This window comes from Dysidea avara, chromosome 3, assembly GCF_963678975.1.
Source record: "Dysidea avara chromosome 3, odDysAvar1.4, whole genome shotgun sequence".
In the NCBI taxonomy this organism is placed as follows: Eukaryota; Metazoa; Porifera; class Demospongiae; order Dictyoceratida; family Dysideidae; genus Dysidea; species Dysidea avara.
This window is the reverse complement of record NC_089274.1, coordinates 48,751,836-48,775,207: the sequence shown is the minus strand read 5'-3', so window position 1 is coordinate 48,775,207 and position 23,372 is coordinate 48,751,836. Positions and strand designations below refer to the sequence as shown.

At 39.8% G+C, this 23,372-nt stretch overlaps 4 protein-coding genes across 4 annotated transcripts in view; all 4 read right to left on the bottom strand.

Moving 5' to 3' along the window:
• LOC136251432 (putative defense protein) overlaps window positions 1-4,742 on the bottom strand; it is a 32,508-nt gene extending 27,766 nt beyond the window's left edge. Inside the window, exon 1 of the mRNA XM_066043886.1 lies at window positions 4,583-4,742. Coding sequence (XP_065899958.1) covers window positions 4,583-4,585 — 3 coding nt within the window. The 5' untranslated portion in view covers window positions 4,586-4,742. The remainder of the gene's footprint in view (window positions 1-4,582) is intronic.
• Window positions 4,743-5,262: 520 nt separating this feature from the next.
• LOC136248620 (putative defense protein) lies at window positions 5,263-7,727 on the bottom strand. Its single transcript, XM_066040380.1, has 7 exons — window positions 7,542-7,727; window positions 7,098-7,323; window positions 6,885-7,039; window positions 6,746-6,837; window positions 6,625-6,689; window positions 6,452-6,574; window positions 5,263-6,393 (listed from the first exon to the last, which is right to left on the bottom strand). The coding sequence occupies exons 1-7, from the start codon at window positions 7,545-7,547 to the stop codon at window positions 6,383-6,385; spliced, it is 678 nt and encodes a 225-aa protein (XP_065896452.1). The 5' UTR covers window positions 7,548-7,727; the 3' UTR covers window positions 5,263-6,382.
• A 4,341-nt stretch (window positions 7,728-12,068) lies between these two features.
• Window positions 12,069-13,684, bottom strand: LOC136251431 (putative defense protein). The gene is made up of 7 exons (XM_066043885.1): window positions 13,355-13,684; window positions 12,916-13,141; window positions 12,706-12,860; window positions 12,564-12,655; window positions 12,453-12,517; window positions 12,337-12,399; window positions 12,069-12,285 (listed from the first exon to the last, which is right to left on the bottom strand). Exons 1-7 carry the CDS (start codon window positions 13,358-13,360, stop codon window positions 12,218-12,220), a joined length of 675 nt encoding a protein of 224 aa, XP_065899957.1. The 5' UTR covers window positions 13,361-13,684; the 3' UTR covers window positions 12,069-12,217.
• Window positions 13,685-13,832: 148 nt separating this feature from the next.
• The window catches only part of LOC136251426 (U3 small nucleolar RNA-associated protein 6 homolog), a 22,493-nt gene continuing 12,953 nt past the window's right edge, over window positions 13,833-23,372 (bottom strand). Inside the window, exons 18-22 of the mRNA XM_066043878.1 lie at window positions 16,360-16,446; window positions 15,207-15,316; window positions 15,092-15,158; window positions 14,718-14,790; window positions 13,833-14,097 (exon numbers count right to left, since the gene is read on the bottom strand). Of these exons, the coding sequence (XP_065899950.1) occupies window positions 13,940-14,097; window positions 14,718-14,790; window positions 15,092-15,158; window positions 15,207-15,316; window positions 16,360-16,446 (495 nt within the window). The 3' untranslated portion in view covers window positions 13,833-13,939. The remainder of the gene's footprint in view (window positions 14,098-14,717; window positions 14,791-15,091; window positions 15,159-15,206; window positions 15,317-16,359; window positions 16,447-23,372) is intronic.

The following is a 23,372-nucleotide window of genomic DNA, read 5'->3' as shown; positions in this document are numbered from 1 at the left end:
GGAGCAAGACCACCATGTTATAGCTTATGCCAGCCGCACACTGTCCAAGTCTGAACAAAATTACAGCGTTCTTCAGAAAGAGTGTCTTGCCATTGTTTACGCCACCAAGCAATTTAGACATTACTTGTTGGGCAGCCAGTTTACTATACACACTGATCATGCACCATTACAATGGCTGTCTGGCCAGGCCTTTTAGCTAGATGGGCACTGGCACTCCAAGCACAAACTTCACATTTCTGTTATTTTTGCAACTTAATTAAAGAAAAGAACAAGCTAAGCATTATTGTATGCAGCTTTTATGATTGTGCCGGGCAAACAATGGTTTGAAAAGCTGCAAGATAATGGAAATGGACCGCCCACCCACAAGAAAATATGCTTGAGTCCAGGATGGGAAACAGAGAATTATTTGGAGATACTACAAGCCATCATTATATTTAATGTATCCAGGAACCATGGTGACAGTCACTGTACAGACAACAGATGGATAGACAGATTAATTAGTATAAATGTTGTTTATTAGTTTATTTACCATTCTGTTGACATGGCAACACACTCGTCACAAAGTGTACTAGCAGAACAGATAAGACTGGTTTCCATATAGCTGCAAACCACCTACTGTATTACTGGGAACTTGATGGGGGCACTTTAATAAACAATATGGGAACATGCCTCGCTGGTATCGCAACATCTGTGCCGCAGCCACTGTAAAAGTTGGGAGAGATTCTATCTTTCTGGCTCTTCCGGCATCACAATTTGTTAATGAAAACAAACACTGCAGGCAAATGCTGACAATGTTCAACACAAAGAAGCCAAGCTGGCCCAAGCATGACGCCTACGAGCATACAATGCTTCGTAGAGTGTTGCTAAACAAGGGGGTGACACACAAGCACTTACAGTAGGTAGATCTGCGACCACAGTCAAAGTCTAAGTCAAAGGTCAAGGACATAAAATTCATGCCAAGTCAACAGTCAAGGGTAAAAATTTCCCACCCAAATCAAAAAGTACTGAAATATTACCACTAAGTCACCAGTCAAAGATTTAAAAAAAGGCATTTAGTCGCGGGTCAAGACTTTGACCTGTATTTTACTTCAGACCCATGGTTGTAGATCTACCTACAGTGCGTATCTACATGACACCCCCTTGGCTAAAACACCTGTAACGTGCCATATTGTAACAAATTAAGGCCACTCCAAGAAAATTCCTTGTTTCCCATTTCATTGACCTTAAAAATACATGCGGGCGGGCGGTTCAATATCTATTATTCATTATAACTATTTTTATGACTTTCTGAATGCTAAACTAGTTACTGCTATGCAATCACAGGATAAATAATGAATAAAATGTTTAGTTGACAGCAATAACGAATGACCATGCAGGAAGAGAATTTGCATGCAGGCGGGAAATGGGAAACAATGAATTTTCTTGGAGTGGCCTAAGGCACACCTTTGTTGCCAGTGCTAAACTTATAAAATACAGAAAAATACCGACGTGTAGTGAACTGTTAATCCATCTATAGCGTTTACAGATAAAACCATTGCTGGCGAGAAGTCGATGTTTAAGTATAGGTTGAATATGCAGAGAAGATCACAGATCCCGGTTGTTGTGACTCCTTTGGCGCATGCCTAGACTGCATGTTGCTGGGGATCAAGTCACCACTGGGTAGCCTTCTCACAGGTCCCTAGTGGTTATCCATTAAGTGGCAGATCTCAGCTACGGTCGCAGGCCAACCGCAGGAAGTCGTAGGCTAACACTCTGATTCAGGAAATAATGCAGGCAGTTTGCGAATAGAGGTTATCTGTTAATATCAAGCTGCGTTATTTTAGGTTAGTAATGATTACTAGACACCATGTTTTTGAGGTAAAAATCAATGGGACCCATGTGAGAAAATAAACTTTTTTTGGGCAATTTTGCACAATTGAAAAAAGACTTGGGGGAATCGCTACACCAAGTGAGTTGCTTATAGAAATAGCCAATTGAAGAGCGGGAATAAAGGGAACCGGGTTAATTCAGCAAGTCAGCGAGCAGCTGGAGTTTAATGGCCCTGTTTCTTCCAGCTGTGACGCAATATTACTAAGCAACGAATAAAACATAACAAATGCACCACAGCTTTCTTATTTTCACTAGCATTCTTCGGCTTGTAACTCACTCTTGCTTTATGCATTCACAAAGATAACCTGTATTTATACACACAAAATATTTAGCATGACGTCAAATGGATAACCTCTATAGACAGTACATGCTGGAATTATGGGTCAGGGGTATTGTGGGTCACATAGCTTAAAATGAATTTAATAGGTTGAATCATGCAGATTGAAAGCTAACACAGATCCAATTAAGAGGTTACACAGGACTTTAAACTATGTCCCTATAGAAATACCATTCCAGAATAGCTATCTGTACCCCTTACCATGTGGTAAGCAGGAAAAAGACATGAAGTCTACGTACTAAGTTAACTAAGGTGTTTTGACAATCTTTAGAGTTGCTGCAAATGTTTCCATAACATTTACCATAATTCGACATGAAATGATGACCTTATGAACGCAGTGACTCATAATACCCCATATGACTCATAATACCCACATATGACTCATAATACCCCCATATGACTCATAATACCCACATATGACTCATAATACCCCCATATGACTCGTAATACCAACACTTACAAGGTTTCAGTGAAAGATCAAACTCCTAATACATGGCAAGTAAATGTTTTGAAATTTTAGGATAATGTAGCATATCGTTACAATGGCGGATCCAGGATGCGGCATTTGGGGCAAATGCCCCCCCCCCCCCAGTGACCTTGTGGAGGAGCCATAGCTACTTCTCATACTATTACAACTTTATGTCAGGCCAAGATCAGCTTATATAACTCATGAAAATATGCACATTTATTACAAATTCACCTGAAACCAAAGCGAACCAAACTAAAACTAGCTATGAAATTGTCACCCTGCACCTTCGTGCGTACTAAGCACCTCTAAAAATAATTATTGTGTTGCTGTTGTTTAAGGTGGCACTGAAGTAATCAAATGAAGCCTTACAAGGTTAATGGGACATCACGTTTGTGGTCATGCACAAAAAAACACGGAAAACTAACACAACAAAGCGAAGCGCTTCGAAATATTGAAAGAACCAGCTCTATCAGACTGTCAGGCTACTATTGCTGATACAAGTAATGATATTCACATACTAACTTCGTCACCTTGTCAAAACTCTGGTAACTTCATAGCGAACAACACCAGCTGTCATCGCATGATTACTGCTTTACGGAGCGCACCCTGTCCAGTTAACTGTCTCACAATTAGTGAAATAACTCCTTATTTACTTACCATAGACTCTCAAAATTTGGCAGAGGCACTGGTGAAGTGTTTCTTTACAGGGCTATGGAAAGATTTTTCGCGATTCGCTGTTGACGGGCGTGATAGCACTTGTTGAAAAATGTGGGTTTGCATTTTAACCAGTTTCCACGTTGTTATCGTTAAAAAGGATTCCATAGAGTTGTTCTACAAGGTGAGAAACCATAAGAGCCAAGGCGGCTTAGCGCTAGGTTGTTTCTGAGGTGAGTTATTTTTAAAATCGGCTCGTAAGTTCAGAGTTTAATAGCCACGAAATTAAAGTGGGTGATTTCACAGAACTTGGCATGCTAAGCTACAACATTAAAGACTATCATAAGAACCCTTTAAATGTAGACTACATGGTTCACAAGTGGAGTTCTCCACCACCCTAAAATAGCTAATTAAGCACGTGGGCTAATTTTAAGTGACAAATGGGCATTGTACGGCTTCACATAATTACATCAGCGCCACCTTAAGACATTCAGAGCTATTTAAATAGTTTTTAAGACTTCACAAAGGCCAAAATGGTAAAAATCAACAGTGAGATACTACTAGGAGGTGTATTATTTGCTGCACAAAAATGCAGCAACTAACAACAGAATCTGACTCTCCCTAACCACCTACAACTTGGCCTGTCTGTGCCCCTCCGGTCCTGGATCCGCCCCTGCGTTACACCTTTCCTTACAAGTAGTGTGAAATAGTGGGGTCACTGTATTAGGTGGTAGCGGTGTTTTTAACTTAATGAATAAGTTTTAACTAGCCAGTCTAGTTACACTTGTGGTCGGAAACGCATTATACGCCAAATACAGTAATAATTTTCAAAAAGGCAGTTCCCTGTAGCAAAGCCTTTCTCCTTTCCCTGTAGTTGTTCTTTCTTTGTTGTTCCCCTTTCCCCGTAGCTAGTTGTATTTTATTCGTTGTGGCTATATGGTTTGTTTTGCAGTACTCCAGCAGTCATATAATAGCCATGGCTAGCAAAGCGGTCTATTGCACCATCTATCGCTCCTCCAAGCATGCGTTCCTCGATCTCTATATGTATATTCAATATTTTGGCCACTCTGAATAATTACGCGCCACTTTGTCACAACTAAAACTGGTTGGCTGGTTTACATCTATACCGGTAGTCTACTGCCTGAAACAGACTAAGGATCGGCGGCCATCTATACAAGCAAAAGAGTACAATTAAATACGTCCCATGACAATAATAAGTAGCTACGCTTCCATGCATGCACAATGCAACGTACCATCGTGGACAGGTTCGTTGACCAGTAGTATCACAGTCTTTACCAACGCTCCAGCTGCAGCTACTTCTCAGTATTGCGGTTTCACGTGATCTTAAATTAGCTCTTAATTATGAAAGACGTGTGGCGGCACACCTGCATACGGAGGGGCGGGCGATCGACGCCAGACTAACTTTAGGACTTTTAAAAGTTAAATATTTGATTATTTCTGTCATTTCAGCTAGGTTTGTGATTTGACTCTGATTTGATTTATGTATAAAATAATTCAACTGCATGGTTTGCAAAGAACTGGTATCGTAATGTTGGTGTAGTCTCGCGTAGCCAGGCCCTTTTCTTTCTTTTGTGTGGGGGCGGGGAAAGAAAAGGGTCTGGTGAACATAGTATAGCATCGTCGTTGGGCTATCCCGAGATTGTGGGGATTCTACTGAGCAGCTTCCGGATTGTTGATTGGCACGAATGACGTGTTTTGCTAATATTTGCGTCATTTGCATCCTGTTACCATAGCTACTACTGAAATATTAGAACACAAATGCAGCAGATTACGTCATTTGCACCAAACAACAATCTGGAAGCTGCGCAGTAGAATCCCCACAATCTCGGGATAGCCCAACGACGATGCTATACTATGTTCACCAGACCCTATTTTCTTTCCCGCCCCCACACCAAAGAAAGAAAAGGGTCTGGCTACGCGAGACTAATGTTGGTGTGTATTTCCAAACTTAACTGGTAGCTCCAAGGGTATACCCCTATAAGCTGATAGTATAATTGACATTTTGCACACAGAGCTGGAAATATGTATAGCTAAATGCTGGTAGTGATCAATTACTTTCTATAGTCACTGTTAGCTATAATGACATGGAAAGAGTTTCAATTTGTCGTGTTTCTGAAAGAATTAGCAGGAATTGTAAGGAATGGACAGTTAGCCTCCAGATTAACTCCTTATTATATAGCTTCACACGTGCATAGGCTTCTATAGCAATAGTGTCATGCTCACTATAGCCCTACAACTGTAGGTCTGTTTGGTGGTCACATGTTGTCCGAGGAATTCACATGCTGTTTTTTTTGTACTCATCTGCATGATGGTCTTAATAAGTTGTGCTAGATTTAAAACTTTCACTTAGTAGATTGTATGCCAACAAACATTAGAATGGTTATCATGATGATGTGTGCTGACAATGATGAAACGGTACAAATCTATTGCAACAAAAATTATAAATAAAGATTTTATTTGTTCCGGCTTTATGTTTTAGAAGAGATGTGAAGCAATGACAGTTAACAGAGCAGATGCTAGCAGAAATACTGGCACCTGGATACCTACATCAGCGTTGAAACCGGGTCGGGTCATCCGGGTCATCCGGGTCATCCGGGTCACATTTTCTCCGGGTCATCCGGGTCTGACCCGGTTTACAATTTATCCGGGTCTGACCCGGATTGGATCACGTGAGAAACGAAATTGTTCGTTTGACGACGTGGAAACTTCTAAACGCTATCGCGTAGCTCTTTCGTGAGCCACGCCCACTTATCACATTACCAACATACGCGAGGGTAGCTATTGTCAGTAGATGAAGACCTTTTTTTTTTTTTTTTTTTTTTTTTTGGTCTTCAACCTACAGATAGGCTGAAGTTGCAATATTTACTCAACACGAATCGAACGCTCAAAATGTAGACTCGTTCGCTCGCTCGAGACTAGCCGAAACACGTCTCGGCTTTAATTAATCCGGGTCAATCCGGGTCACATCCGGGTCTGATCCGGATTGCTATCCGGGTCAGTGGGTCATCCGGGTCAGCAGTAGTGACCCGGTTTCAACGTTGACCTACATGTAACAGAGGGCAGTAAATAAATGCTGTAACCAGTATGCATAATGTTCTCACCTGCAGCAGATCCATTACCATTGTCTGGTATCTGATTATTTATATCATCATCTGGTATCTGATTATTATCATCATCTGGTATCTGATTATTATCATCATCTGGTATCTGATTATCACCACCCACTATACATCACATCATAGATAACACACATGCAGCTATAACTATTGTAAACCTTCTAGTAGAGGCATTGTGCTGATGTCTGCCCAGAATGTGCTGAACCTCCACACAAAAGCATGTCTATTATATAGAGATATACGCTAACAGTAGTTGGACTTAATGGATAACCAACTCACCCAAAGTAGATGGGTCCAGTTCCACTTGATGGTGACATCCAGTAGATAGTGATGTTCTCCTTACCAACGCCACTGTTGTGGGTCACTGAGCCCTATTGCAAGATATCACCACTTTGATCCCACAAATAATAATACTCACATCACTCCTAGCACAACTACTTAGTCGGTACAAGGCTCCAAGTGGGGGTGCCATGAAGGTCCCTACAACTGTATCATCTGCATATGTTCTACCTTGCAACAGAAATCCTCGGAACACATCTGAAAACATTCCCTCGCCAGTTGCTACAAGAGTGACTAAACAGAAAGGCCATTATTGTAATGCATGAAGTATTTAGAATACAACCAAACTTACTGGCATACATGGTGTCTGGAGTATAGTAGATAGTCAAGTTGCCATCCTCATCTTTGGTGATATTGAAGTCAGACAGATCAACCACATGAGGTGAAGGAGTCATTTGTGGCAGATTTCCACCATGTTGAGGGGTTAGTGTGACACAAGCTTCTAGTGGGGCACCTCCACTGCGACCACTAACTCTGTGGACTGCAGCCACTGACAACAAAATGGCCAATACCAAGACCTATAGATACACAGAAAGATGACAGATGTACCTGCTCTAAGACTAATACAGCTGTACTATGGGGCCCACAAGCACTCAGTGCAAGGTGGCACTTTTGGGCTCCTGGTATAGTTACAATGAACACTTTTTTTGTGGTCCAATTACTTTCTAGTGATACCACTTACAAAACACATTAATGTCTGCTCCATAACACACGTACAGACATTACACCAGCTCACCTTCATAACGTATGAACACAAGTACAATGTATACTACTCAAGCAGTAGATGCCAATGGCACTTGGATCATGATAAGTTCTCTTATATGCTGACCAATCAATGAGGGAAGCCAGCTGTGATGATCTCCATATTAGCATTGGTTTAGTGTGATGAATTGCAGATATTCATGAGAACTCAATTCATAGTTAATTCTCTGCTAGTGAGTTCAACTGGTTTTTTCATGACATTAAATAACAACAGCAGCATCACTAAAAGTGCTCTAGTCATGCACAGGATCACCTTGTATGGCATACACAGTGGAACTCAATACCATAGGACCATGTGGCCTTATTAGTAAGGTAACCCATTTCTGGAGGACACAAATGCATCCCACAAAGGGTCTTCGGTGTAGTACAGTAGTTGGTGAATGGACTACCCAACTTCTTGCCATATGCAATTACATGTTTGATAATACACTGTGCATCACAACTTGTTTTAATAATTTTTATAGACAAAAGAACACTTTAGTGTTATTGAAAGGGTAGAGTATTAACCCTGTGACAAATAGTTTGTGTGTGTGTGTGTGTGTGTGTGTGTGTGTGTGTGTGTGTGTGTGTGTGTGTGTGTGTGTGTGTGTGTGTGTGTGTGTGTGTGTGTGTGTGTGTGTGTGTGTGTGTGTCATGTAGTTGAGTTGTGCTGTAAAGTGTGTTCACTAATGAAGGTAGCAACAAGTTCAGGTGATAGAGTCTTAACTGCTCTTCAGTATATACAATTTGCCAACATTAGACAGGTCTCCTCCTGGCAAACTTATCTCACACTCCATGCACCTCAGCCATGTTCCTGCAACAGATTACATGACAATGAACACCTTATGGCCTGCTGTACTGAAGGAACATGATCTGTAGGGGGCTGGGCACATGTAATATGTCTTGAGGGCTCACACTAATGTACCTTAGCTTTCTGTGGCATTCACAAGTATTATCATATCACATGCAGTGGCGGATCCGGGAGGGGGGGCACGTGCCCCCCTCCTTCAATAAAAATTGCATACAAGATCGAGATACTCTAATAAAGCAGTCACTCTAATAAAGCAGTCACTCTAATAAAGCAGTCACAGTGTTCATGAGGCAGTGTAGCTTAACTATGAAGTTATAAATAAGGATCCGATCTCTATATACTTTATAGTAAATATATTTGGTAAAGGGCAGCCATTATTCGGCTGTGACCTTTTTTTTTTGGTCTTCAACTTTTCAGCAAAGTGCACTCCCCCCTTTCCAAACTCTGGATCCGCCCCTGACATGGATACAATTTACGCATTAGAATATTGATACTGAGGTGTTTGGGTTGAACTTTTTTTACATAACTGCAAGATGAGGTTCTCTCTATGGGAGTAATCAATAATGTTATCAAACAAGCAAATTATGTTATTGCTGCCTTTGAATATTATTGCACAAACATTTCACACAAGGCACAACTTCACTTGCTTCATTTAGCAACAGACCTATTAAAGGCTAACAAATGACAGTGTTGCACAATTGTGGTGTACTTGAGCTAGACATTCTTCTCCATAAATAATATTAGCATATATATATACAGAACACAGTAGAAGAAATTTTAATTATAGAACATTACTACTGGATTAGGTGTATGTCAACTAACTATTACCAACTACACTACATAAGGTTTGTGGATACATGGTTATTGTCCATAACAGTATAGAAGCCAGTGAAGATGAACTATGTAAAGACTTATGCCTGACCAACAACACAACAACCTCCTCCACTTACTAACATCACTACTGCCATGAGGCTGACAGTATATACCCCTTCATATAACTGATGAATCATCTTCATGTCTGTACTAGTCTAACATGTAATACAATGTTGTAGGAGTGTTATATTGTACCACATTTACACATATACAACAGTACACTATAAACACTGCCCACACCACACTACAAGTATCTGCATTCCTATACATGGAATACATACAGACACACAGACAAGACACACAATACACAAGCCACACACACACATACACACACACACACACATACACACACACACACACACACACACACACACACACACACACACACTACATGTATGCACTAGTCAACACACCAGATAGAGACACTACACCAAAAGAAACACTATTACAGATATTGCCTATTAATGAAGGGCATAAGATTTATTAAATTCACAACTCTTACCAAGAATCTCTTTCTTGACAGAATTAGTAGGGATAAAATATTTCAAACCTCAAATTATATTTACCATCAACACTTGTGTAACTACGGTAACGGTGATGTAACTAGCAGCAACAGGTTGATAAGTGGTCAGCTAATTAAAGCCACCAAATCCACTTAAAATGCTTACAAATACAATTACCATCCTGGCTGTGGTGTCATTATTCCATTACAATGGCAACCATTAAGATAACCAGCTTATTATTAGACAAGCTAATTTGAAACCATATGCATGGGTGTGTGTGCATGTGTGTGTGTGCAGTGTGTGCATGGTCACCTCTTTCACAAGACCACATTTAACACCTCACTTAATGGTCACCTCTTTTTAATACAAGATCACATTTAATACCTCACTTTATGGTCACCTCTTTTACAAGACCACATTTAACACTTCATTTAGTGGCCACCTCTTTCACAAGACCTCCTCTTGTAGGCCAGGTAGGTATATTTGTAAATGATTCTATGACCTTGCCAACCCTTTATTATGAAGACCATATTTTTGGCATGAATTTGATAATAATGAGGCTTTGCTACGACATCTTATTGTTGATCAAAAGATTATCAAGTTTGAAAAAGTAGGGCTGGCACAAACTAGGAAGTAACTGAATATAATCCAATGAACACAACCATGATGTTTGATGTGGGTTATATGTTCCATATAAGGCAGTGTAAGTTTCAGTAGCCCACCTCAAACAATGCTGCTGTTCAGAGCTATCTTCTTGACTGCCACTACTCCATGTGAGGTAGAGCTGCCATAACCTGATTAGCCTGTCCTGTGAGTAGATCATGTGATGTCATATTACATCATCATACACTAATATACACTGGACAGCTTGAGGACATCGGACATCAGACATCTAGTTAACAAGTGCAAGGAAAAAAAATCATATGGGTACATAGGGATCATAGAAATGAAACAAGTGAGGTCATCCAACCTATACTAGTCCTATTTCAGCCATAAATACAGTATAGCTAGTACGACAGTACTGTATAGTAGAGACCACAAAGGAGTAGGCGTGGCCCACAAAATAACATCACCCAAAAACCAGCCTCAATTTTCCCTGACGACAACAAGCTTTCAGATCGGCCTGAAGTGCTTTCAATAAGTTGCTACGGAGCTTTAGAAAAAAATTATTTAATCGAATTTTCTAGTGACTGACTGACTGACTGATGCCTTCAGACAAGCGTAACTTGATAACGGCTAAGGCTGTGGGCTTGAATTTTTCACTGTTCGACATTGCTTCGGCCCGAGAGGTGCCTTTTGGCATACCGCAGTACCTACAATGCATTCTTCATGGACTTACCAGTGTCCTCCTTTGTGTCCCATGCATCTTTGCTGACAGCGAAAAGTGCTGATTTGGCAGTAGCACGTGATTTTTTAAATTTTTTCCCAGGCTTGATGGGCTGCCCTTGCCTACCACCCCCAGCACAAAGAAAGGCATGTGCTGGACAACTGAAAAAGACAATAGAAAAGTAGAGTAATGCAGCTAGCATGTTACTCTGACAAGCGGGACTCCACTTGCACTAAATCCATTGGTGATGGAGCCCTAGTGTAAGCACCAATGGATGAACGTGCACCTCAAATGCATTGAATAGTTGAACGGAGCAGAGAAAAACCAATACAACACTGAAGCCAACCCAGGACTACGGAGTATTCATCACCCCACTTAGCCGATAGGAGGGAATTTATTTATTATCTAATTCATCCAAATAGGAAGGGGTGGCACCAAAAGGCTAGGCCTGCACGAGGGTGCTTCCCCAAAATAAAGCCAGATGCTTGCAGAAAACTGTGGCCTCATGAGCCAACCCCTGATAGGTGTAAAAGAAACATGCTCAACCTCATGAATTCTCTGACTGTAAGCTCAACGCTTGATATTCTCATGCTTCTTAAAGGTAGAAGAAAGTGATGAAGAAATGTTAGATGGGGCAAGCAGATTAAAAACACGAACATCAATAAAACATCTCTCAGAACAACTACCCCAAAAACCATTCATGGCAATGTCCAAGCAACAATGTTGGGGGTAACACAATAATTATTAGTTTTGTGGTAACAAAGTAATGTAACGAAATATGCTGTAAAAACAGGTTATATAATTCAAGTTGCTTTACTTGCAAATGTAACACATCACCTAAGTAATGAAGTTACTATAACGAGTCTAATATTACATAATATTATTACTTTAAGTAACAAAGTTACAAATCTCATTAGTAATCCACCTAGCCACTACGAAGTAACAAAGCCCACTGAATGAAGCTTATGTTGCATTGCCTTACCATTGATACCATTATCATCCACCACATTGCCAACAGTATCATTATATTACTTTGAATAAAATTTATTTACAGTTTACAAAATAATAATACTAGGTATTGTCAAAATAGTCATATTGATACCTTTTCAGTACACAATAATAACACAAATATATAATAAATTATGGTCCATTATATTTTAGAAGAGATGGGAAGTAATGACAGTCAACAGAGCAGATGCTAGCAGACATACTGGTGCCTGGATACCTACATGTAACATTAGGTAAGTAGTATATGGTGTTAGTATAATGTTCTCACCTGCAGCAGATCCATTACCACCAGGATTACCTGGATTACCAGGATTATCTGGCAACTCATCACCTGCAACACATCATACAGCTAACACAACAGTTCACTGCTGTACGATAACAAACCTTCAAGTAGTGGCATGGTGCTGAGGTCTGCCCAGAATGTGTTGAACCTCCACACAAATGCATGCCTATGTAGCGATGTTGTTAATGGTACTTAATATAGCTATAACTCACCCAAAGTAAATGGGTCCAGTTCCACTTGATGGCGACATCCAATAGACAGTGATGTCCTCCTTACCAACACCACTGTTGTGGGTCACTGAGCCCTATACAAGGTATCATGATAAAACTCAATCCCACAACTGATAATACTCACATCACTCCTAGCACAACTACTTAGTCGGTACAAGGCTCCAAGTGGGGGTGCCATGAAGGTCCCTACAACTGTATCATCTGCATATGTTCTACCTTGTAACAGGAATCCTCGGAACACATCTGAAAACATTCCTTCCCCAGTTGCTACAAGAGTGACTAAACAGAAAGGCCATTGCAATGCATGAAGTATTTAGAATACAACCAAACTTACTGGCATACATGGTGTCTGGAGTATAGTAGATGGTCAAATTGCCATCCTCATCTTCGGTGATGTTGAAGTCAGACAGATCAACCACATGAGGTGAAGGAGTCATTTGTGGCAGATTTCCACCATGTTGAGGAGTTAGTGTGACACAAGCATCTAGTGGGGCACCTCCACTGCGACTGCTAACTCTGTGAACTGCAGCCACTGACAACAAAATGGCCAATACCAAAACCTATAGATACACAGAAAGATGAGATAGACATGCCTGCTCTGAGACTAATACAGCTGTACTGCAGGGCCCATACATACTGCAAAGTGGCACTTTTGAGCTCCTGGTATAGTTACAATGAATAATTTTGTGGTCCAATTACTTTCTAGTGATACCACTTACAAAACACGTCAAGGTCTGTTCCATAATACACGTACAGACATTACACCAGCTCACCTTCATAATGTATGAACACAAGTACAATGTATACTACTCAAGCAGTAGATGCCAATTGCACTTGGATCATGACAAGTTCTCTTATATGCTGACCAATCAATGAGGGAAGCCAGCTGTGATGATCTCCATATTAGCTTCAGTTTAGTGTGATGAATAGCAGATATCCATGAGAACTCCATTCATATATAGTTCTTCCAGTTAATTCTCTGTCAGTGAGTTTAACTCATTTTCATGACATTAAGCAATAACAACAGCATCACTAAAAGTGCTCTAGTCATGCACAGGATCAGCTTATAAGGCATACACACTGAGTGGAGCTCAATACCATGAGACCATGTGGCCTTATTAGTAAGGTGACCCATTTGTGGAGGGCACAAATGTATCCCACATGGACAAGTATGAATAAAGGGTGTTCATTGTACAGTAGTTGGTGATTGGACTACCCAACTTCTTGCCATATGCAATTATATGTTTGATACACCGTACATCACAACTTGTTTTAATAATTGTTATAGACAAAAGAACACAATAGTGTTATTGAAAGGGTAGAGTATTAACCCTGTGACAAATGACAACTACTGTGTGTCATGTTGTTGAGTTGTGTTGTACAGTGTGTTCACTTATGAAGGTAGCAACAAGTTCAGGTGATAGAGTCTTTACTGCTCTCCAGTACAATTTGCCAACATTAGACAGGTCTCCTCCAGGCAAACTAATCTCACACTTCATGTAGCTTAGCCATGTTCCTGCAACAGAGACAGAACACATGACGATGGAACTGCTGTAAGGTACATGACCAGTTGGAGGCTGGGCACAACATGTAATATGGGGTGTTTTTTGCTTGTTCCAAAAGCTGACACTAATGTTGGAAACTTTTCCATGGAATTCACACAAGTAATATGAATAGTACAGGAGTGCTATGTGAAGCCCATATAGACAAAGAAGTGGGAGCAAATGTTCAATAGCCAATGTTATCAAACACAGCGTAACCAAACTATGTTATTTCAGCTGTCTTCATTATTAATGCATGAACATATTACACAAGGCACAACTTCACTAAGTCAACTGCTCCCTTAAGAAGACTTACTAAAGGCTAACAAATGACAGTATTGCACAATCGTGGTGTACTATACACTCTTCTCCATAAATAATATCATTAACTGTTTGTATAACACTCCAGCTTATATAGACACAGTAGTCACATATAACATTACTGGATTAGGTGCATGTCAACTAACTATTACCAACTACAATTTGTGGATACATGGTTACTGTCCATAACAGTAAAGAAGCCAGTGAAGCTGAACCATGTTAAGACTTATCCCTGACCAACAACACAAACTATACAACAACCTCCTCCACTTACTGACATCACTGCTGCCATGGTCTGACAGTACTCCTTCATATAACTGACGAATCATCTTCATGTCTGTACTAGCCTAACATGTAATACAATGTTGTAGGAGTGTTGTATATTGTACCACGTTTACAAATATACAACAGTACACTATAAACACTGCCCACACCACACTACAAGTATCTGCATTCCTACATGACATACATACAGACAGACAAGACACACAATGCACACACACACGCATGCACACACACACGCATGCACGCACACACACGCACGCACACACTACATGTATGCACTAACTGACACACATTACACAAACCAGATAGACACTCCACAGAGATACAAACACAGATTGACACACTACACACAAACAGACAAACCTGGTTCTCCTCAATTTCAATGCACTTGTTACACACGGCCAACCCTACTGGCCTGTCACTGATGATTCTACACATATTATCACATTACTACGCCTCAGTTTAGTGGTGCCGTTACCTTGGATACAGCACTCTCACGTCACCTATCCCCATGGCAACCAGCAGCCAATCAATGTAGTCTATCAACAGCTGCTCTCTAGCACTGCCCATTGTGGAGGCTACAGCTCTCTGCAGTTTGAAAACAACACAACAATAAACACACAACTGATTTTATTCAAGCCAACGTGTAAATTTTATATGTATGTGCACAAACTTGACTTGTATTTGTGTATGCATAGCTGTACATATGTGTGTGGTTGTAATTTGTGTACACAAATAGGCTTGTTTGAATTGCATTATATTCTAGATATGCCTCACCTTCTCACCTTCAAATTTATAAACCTTATCATGTTACCCGCATAACGTCCCCACATCAGAATAAGTATTGTGATGTCACGAAATTGTCAAAGAAACTTCAAACTATTTTCACCATTCTTCTAGTCAACACTTGTAACTATGGCAACAGTGATGTAACTAGCAGCAACAGTGTTGTGCCAACATAGGGTAATGTACTGGTAGAGAAGTTGATAAGTGGTCAGCTAATGTGACTAAAGCCACCAAATCCATTTAAAATCCTTACAAACATCTGGCTGTGGTGTCATTATTCCATTACAGTGGCAACCATAAATAACCAGCTTATTATTAGACAAGCCAATTTGAAACCAAATGTGTGTGTGTGTGTGTGTGTGTGTGTGTGTGTGTGTGTGTGTGTGTGTGTGTGTGTGTGTGTGTGTGTGTGTGTGTGTGTGTGTGTGTGTGTGTGTGTGTGTGTATGTGAGTGTGTGTGTGAACCGCACTCCATGGTCACCTCTTTCACAAGACCACATTTAACACCTTACTTAATGGTCACAAGACCACCTCTTGTAGAGGCCAGGTAGGTATATTGGTAAATGATACCATGACCTTGTCATTCCTTTTTTACTAAGACCATATTTTTGGCTTGAATTTGACCATAATAATAATAATGAGTCTTTGCTGCAACATTTTATTGTTGATCATCAAGGTTGAAAAAGAAGGGAAAAAGTAAAGTGAGTTTGTGGTTTGGTGTGTGTGGTTTGGGAGAATACATACAGTGTCTAGGAAATAATTGAATAACTCCAGAGAACACAACTACAATTGATGCGGGTTATTGTTCCATATGACAATTAAGGTGTAAGATACCAGTAGCCCACCTCAAACAATGCTGCTGTTGTAGGGCTATCTTCTTGACTGCCACTACTCCATGTGAGGTAGAGCTGCCATAACCTGATTAGCCTGTCCTGTGAGTAGATCATGTGATGGCATATTAAAACATTAATATACACTGGAGAACTTGAGTACACCAGACACCTAATTAAGGTCCCAAAGTATCACTTAGCACACAAGTAAAAAAATAATTCATATTAGAGTATATAGGGTCATAGAAATGAAACAAGTGAGGCATACCTGCAGCCATACTAACGTTCCTATTTCAGTCTATAGTCATGACAATTAAATGTCTACTAGTATAGCTGCAGGTGTAGATGACCTCCCTTTCATTGCTTTTTAATAAAAGTTCTAATTTTTCATTATACTTGTTTTTATTTTGTAACATAATTTATCACTAGTGGCTCAACACATACCACATCAAGGGAAAGAACGGCACTGGTAAGACATCAGAGCGAGTTACACGCACCCGACTCCGTTTTCAGCTTTGTTCCACTTGTTATACAAATGAAGCACCTCTACACAGTAGTAGAGAAAGAAATGGGACACAAAGGAGAAGAAAGGTAAGTCCATGATGCATGCACTGTAGCTGCTGCAGCTGGTGATCTTGGGCTGAAGTGACATCGAACAGTGAATAGTATTAATCATTATTATTAATGGGCAAAAATTGCTAGCAGCACAAGAGTGACAAACTAGGCCGCAGGCCTTTGAGAGTGCCCATATCCTGTTGTTCTCCACAAATCATCAAGGTTCTTCTTAAATCATAGTTGAGGTGGTTGGAAGCATCAGTTAGTAGAAATTACACAGGAAAAAAAATTTAAATTCCATAGAAACTTGTTAAAAGGGTTTGGGTTGCTCTGAAGGCATTTTTGGGCTTGGTACATTATGGTTACCGATACCATCAGACTGTTATGAAGGAAACGTGAGGCTGCTGGTTTTTGGCTGAGCTAGAAAGCCAAACCCTCCACAATCTCTACTGTACAATAGTATCATACTACTGTATCACCTTGACAATATTGATCAGTCTGCTCACACTATACAGGTTTCACAACAATATATTCTCAGAAGCTCTATATAGTGTTCATGTACTATAATTTAAGTCACACACAATTATTAACACTAGGAGTAGACAATGCCACTAATGTAGGGCCTCTATTGTCAGAGATGTTCCACTATAAAGGTAACTTGAGCCAATATGGATAATACTAAGATATTGACCATTTGTAGGTGTATTTCTTAGAGGGCTGGCCTCTGATACAATAGCTCAATTGTGATATGATGAATAAGATTATCACTATCTCTCACACCTCTTAGACTCTGTGGCTATTAGTTAGTGTTTGTGAGTGACGGTTGGCAAAACTGTGATAAACACTGCAAAGCACAAATATTACAATTCTTTCTGCTAATGGCAAAACATATTTGGTTTCACCAAGAGTTCATAACAATATAAAGGGAGGGAGAGTATCCAACGCTCAATTACCCCTTCAAAACACACTGCATTTATTACACAATAGTGATCATCACCAACTTGCTAAAAGGGCTATAAGCGCACAATATTGCAGTTAAAGTAGTGCATAACATGCAGAAAAGATGTGGAGGACCTTGGAATATGCCGCTATTCACTCGGCTATATTTGATGAAGAACAGGACAGTGAAGACAGTTTTAGCACAAAGACCATCAGAAAAGATAGGAAAACAGATGACTCAGCTATTGTTGAAGAACACAGTGACAATGCGCTAGCCCCCTACACGAATGAAGCCTGGGACGATACCTGAAAAGGCGCTTCAGACTGCTTCCCGCAAGTAAGTTGTGTTGCATTTTACTGAAATTATACTAGAATATTCGGATATGATGCAACTATATGTAACCATAGATAATATATACCTCTGGACACGGGATTGGAAACAGCAGCACTTCACAATGGATTGTGATATACCGCCATGACTATCAACACCTTCGATAGGTGTTGATAACTGTAACACGGAAATAGTTTCCTGAAATAAAACGGTTGCGCGAATTTATTTATTTCCTCGTGGTGGAGTTCTGTTGCTCTTATCGCTCTGAATCGATGTTTACAGAGGTTATACTTACCCAATAACTACCAGGTAACACTTTTGTTAAGGTTATTTTACTATAGGGATGGTTTTGTAACCGTCTTGTATAAAATTTGTACACTTGTGAACCTGTAACTTTCGCCACGTGATAGCATGGGGTCTATAAGTAAGTTTGCAGCATTATGGTGGCTGATTCTGTATGGTTTTGATGTAAATTTTTTAATTACGTATATTTTATTCAATTCAGGTGGAAAAGAGTCTTTTTTTGAATTAAAGTTCGTGTACCCATATTTGGTGAACTATGTGAGGTAACAAAAAGCTTTCAGTGTTATTGACTAGGGTAAGTATCCCCATATGCAGTTTTGTGTATAAATTTTGCGACAAACTTGTGTATGTTGTAGATTTGCAATAAATGGGACGTAAATTTTTGAAGTATGTGCCTAATTTCAATTGCACAATGTACAGCCCCTTTTGTTTATGCTGACCAAAAAATGTTAATTGTACCCTTTTGTTTTTGTTTATACCATAAAATGTAAATATTATAATGATGTAATAAAATGTAAATTTCAACAACAAACATGTAATGTCAACAAACTATGAAGACAGAGTACTGCATAATGATTTAGATTTACCAGTTCCTTTTTGCGTACTCTGTACATTTCCATGACGTTCTTGGATAACGAGTTTGCTCTGATGGTTATCCATAAGTCAACAATCAAAAAGCTAAGCTTCTGTCAGCTGTATCATCACCCTCGATCTGCCCGGCACGGCACCAATAGAAAAGGACGTCTTCATCTTTCAACAGACTGTTTCTTAATTTCTCCCAGATGTTACTCAATATCCCAGGGTTATCAGTTGACAGGTGTCTCCTCACACACATTTCAATGGCATAAAAAAAACTCTGAATACTTCAGTTGTGATCCTTGTGAGCCCTCCTCTGTCAATAGAGTTAACCCACTCCTGTGCTGGTCCCTCTGAAGTGGTGACACCATCATCCTTCCAGTCACTAAGAAGGTGTTGGACACCGCTGTCCTTGGTTTTCTGCAATAAGTTCGTATGACATAGCCACCCACATAACGTAACGCATTCTCCTCTTCAAAGTTTAATTTTGCTGGCCATCAGACTCTTTGCTTACCCTAGTAGTTTCAGTTGGCATGTTGTTCTTGATACAGAGTTCAAAAACCTTGTCTGTTATATGCTGATACAACAAGGGTTCTGTCACGCTGTAGGTGGTCCCCCACCGCAAGTGGTCCAGCCGGACCAACTACTGCACCTCAAGTAGTCCAGCCAGACCATGTAAAGTTGCTGCAGATGGTCCCCCAATGAAATCTCCACTATCAGCTTCACAGTCAGTACTAGATCAACATCTTGATAAAAACGCACTGCCCTCCACGAAATACAAGTCCTGAACACGGAAGCAGTGAAGCGAAATTTGAGTAATACATGACCTATTCTTAAACATATAATTCTGAACATTGCATTGTTTTGACGTGGTTCTTAATTCGTGTAATGTGTTGTGGGCAATGGTGTCCCTTTCTATGTCAAAATATTAACAAAACATACTCTAATAGAGCAGTCAGTCAAATAGAACAGTCACCACTATGACATGGCTTAGTGTCATGTAGTCATCCACATGCAGTTGCCAGCAGTATGTGACAGGATAACACTTAGATGCATCTCCTAAAGAGACTACAAATAAAGCTTCTGGGAGCCTCCATCACTTCGGTGTAACTTGTAACATTCAATTTACCATCTCCACTTTCCAGAGGCCATGACACACCAACTTATTTATTATTTGCTATCCCACTAGGGACCTGTGAGAAGGCAGTTGGCTATAGTTTCTCAGTTCTATAATAAAACATGATCTAATCTCTATACTCTGATATAGGCTGGAGTATGGGCTAGACAGCTGTTCTACTAATGGTGATAACCATTAATTCACTTGGATATAGGCTTGGACAGTGATCGGGAACTACTAGCTGCATGTTTCACGCCTCATACGCAGCTTCAATAGCTATAAACAATAATTTTTGAACATGCCGGCATGCACTAAAATGTCAGTTTTGTTGAAAATGTATATACACGCAGGCTATAGTTGAAGGGTTCTATTCTAGTCTTAGTGTGTAAACTTTAAACTCTCCATTGATGATACTAGAACTACAGTAATGCAGTATGGTGACCTTCAGTGGCCATATCTTATACCTTATTTACTTGGTTAAACACTGTAGCATTTATATTACTTCAGTTTCAAAAATCGATGTGGTGGCTATTCTAACTTGACCACCTCTTGATGTTCAAAAACAATGTTTAAACTTTGAATTTTGAGCATAGTAGGCTGGATTTTTGAGCACTGCTCTAAAGCATAATAGGCTATTTTCAAAGCATAATTAGCTCAAACCTAGCAGAGAATAACCAAAGCTAATGCAAAAAGACTGTCTTTCTGCAATGAGCCTAAGCAGCATACATCTATAAACCACTACAATAAAATAATGAGCTCTAAATGTGATATAATAATGTGATATGAATATAATGTACTTCGGTGGAGTATGTTATGTGTAGGAGATGATGGTTCACATTTGCTATTTAATGAGGTAAATGTGAACTATCATCTCCTACACATCACATACACCACAGGAGTGCATGCTATGTACAACACATTTAGAGCATACCACATATGCACAAATACACATTTTATTGTAGTGAAACACAACTTGGCTAGTTGAAAATAAGAAATCATTTGTTCAGTTATGTAGATTCTCCATTTAAAATCTTTAATTTAACTTGATGTGCTTTTCAGTCACTTGGAGCAACCGATTGTGACAACCAGCAAGGATTAACACTTTACTTATGTAGAAAATCAGGTACAACTACAGCAGATACTGTATAGCTACTCAGTAATGTTACTTAGCAGTTGTCAGCAGACTTGTGGGACAAAAAGGTGGAATTGGGATTTTATTTTATTTCAAACTACTGTGATAATGAGTCAGTGCTATGTAGTTTCATACTTTCCATTTCTTGAATCCTGTATGTAGTTGAGATTGATACCAGCATTGGCAAAATTTGCAATTAGTGGATTCTCTATAATACCCACTGTTTTACCCGTAAATGTGTGAAAGCATCAGTGATATGACCAGACCACCCTCACTGTTGGCCAGTGTTATGACCAGACCACCTTCACTGTTGGCCAGTGATATGACCAGACCACCCTCACTGATTATCAATCAAGTTAAATAATTGCCAAATCTGAAAGCTCCACTTGATGTCCATGCAACTATTTAAGTTATTGTATATTTTACCATTTTACACAGGGTCGTGGGTGTCACATGGTTATATAGGAAAGGTTTCACCATGTTCACAACAACACTTCACAAAAGCACTGACACACAATTCATTGCGAAGATTGTACTGGCCACTCAAAGTTGTAGGACTCTAAAAGAGTATACATGAAATATAAAATAATATTATTAATTAAGTGCGAGTCAGTGATCACATGATCACTACGAACAATATTATCCTTGAAAACAATATCTGGTATCTTTATTATGACATTCTCTTCTTGTGCATTATACTCCTTGACTGTGCAGGATATGGTCAATAGCTGTAAAGAGCTCAAGTACTTTAATTATAGATGGTGAAATTGCAGTTCCATTTTACAACTGCTACATAGCTATTGATTCAGATGGCACTGACCTTCCTGGTGACTTAATGATTACAATATCAGCTCATCATGGACTGCATTATGGTGCTGTGCATGAGATCAGTGAAGGTGTTACTGTACTTGTATGGAAATCCGGCTCCTAATTTAATCACGCTTCATGTCAACGACATAAGATTACCTTTCCAAGAACCTCTTATAATTGCGTTTATGTGATGTATATTAAGCCATTATACTTTTCATCATCATTTAGATTACTGTAGCTGTAATGCATGGATGTGGGTAACATTATATATGCTCAGGCATCACAGCCGATAAGCCTCTTGTTCTGCCAGTGGATTGTGCCAGTCTTCAATACTGTGAACACTAACAGTTAGCTACTAATAATAGTAATACTAATAACAGTATCAGCTAAAGTTTTGTTATTATTACATTCATCTTGTCGGCATTAAGCTGCAAGTTTAATTGTACATGTACTAGATAGCTATAGTGTTTTTACCCCTAATGTTTATAGCAGCTGATCCAGGGATTATCAAAGGGTGTGCACCAGTATATGGAGTAGGGATCAATGCCCCCCAAAGCTAAAGCTTTTTGCAGGACAAAATATCTTGAATGGTTTAGATCAGTGCTTTCTATGTGGACTACATTGATCAAGAGTTGTATAGGGACATTAAAGTGACAGCAGATTATTATTATAGACCTAAAGAATGGCATACACAAGATCGCATGCATTTCATTTGAAAGATATCCTTAGCAGGCTAAATGTACCAATGCAACTGTAGATGTTAGGTGACTGTTCTATTAGAGTATCTCGATCTTGTATAACACGTCCGCATATATACTAGTAATTATAAGGCCACCTTCAAGGCCACAGTGGAACGGGAAGCTAGGTCGGCTGGTGGGGCACTTTGTGCCTAGCCCTACGCCTTCTCAAAGATCTATGATCGAGTCTATGATAAAGCCAGTGGGGGACCACGTAAGGAAGAGGGGACAAACTGTGGCGGCTTAAGTTGTCCCGGGGGAACAAGTTGCAGCGTTGCAAGTAGTCCGAGGGGAACAAGTTGCAGTGTTGCAAGTAGTCCGGGAGGACCAAGTATGGTTGCACTGCAACTGGTCCGGGGGGACCGATTTTGGGGGGACCGGTTGTAGCATGACAGTTCCTTTGCCAACTTGTGTGTACAAAAATTTTTCCCATGTTTGCTCAAATGAAGCCGAGGTACGCAACTTGTGATAAGTGCTCCAGAGCTTTTCTTTATTAATTAACCTGGACCCTCGCTTTTAAGCATTATT

Coding starts and splice junctions, on each gene's coding strand:
- LOC136248620 (XM_066040380.1), bottom strand. Junction 6,690..6,745: donor ACTGGACCCATCTACTTTGG/GTGAGTTGGTTA, acceptor TCTATATAATAG/ACATGCTTTTGTGTGGAGGT. Junction 6,575..6,624: donor CACAATGCCTCTACTAGAAG/GTTTACAATAGT, acceptor TGTGATGTATAG/TGGGTGGTGATAATCAGATA.
- LOC136251431 (XM_066043885.1), bottom strand. Junction 12,656..12,705: donor GTAGTTGTGCTAGGAGTGAT/GTGAGTATTATC, acceptor TACCTTGTATAG/GGCTCAGTGACCCACAACAG. Junction 12,400..12,452: donor CACCATGCCACTACTTGAAG/GTTTGTTATCGT, acceptor GATGTGTTGCAG/GTGATGAGTTGCCAGATAAT.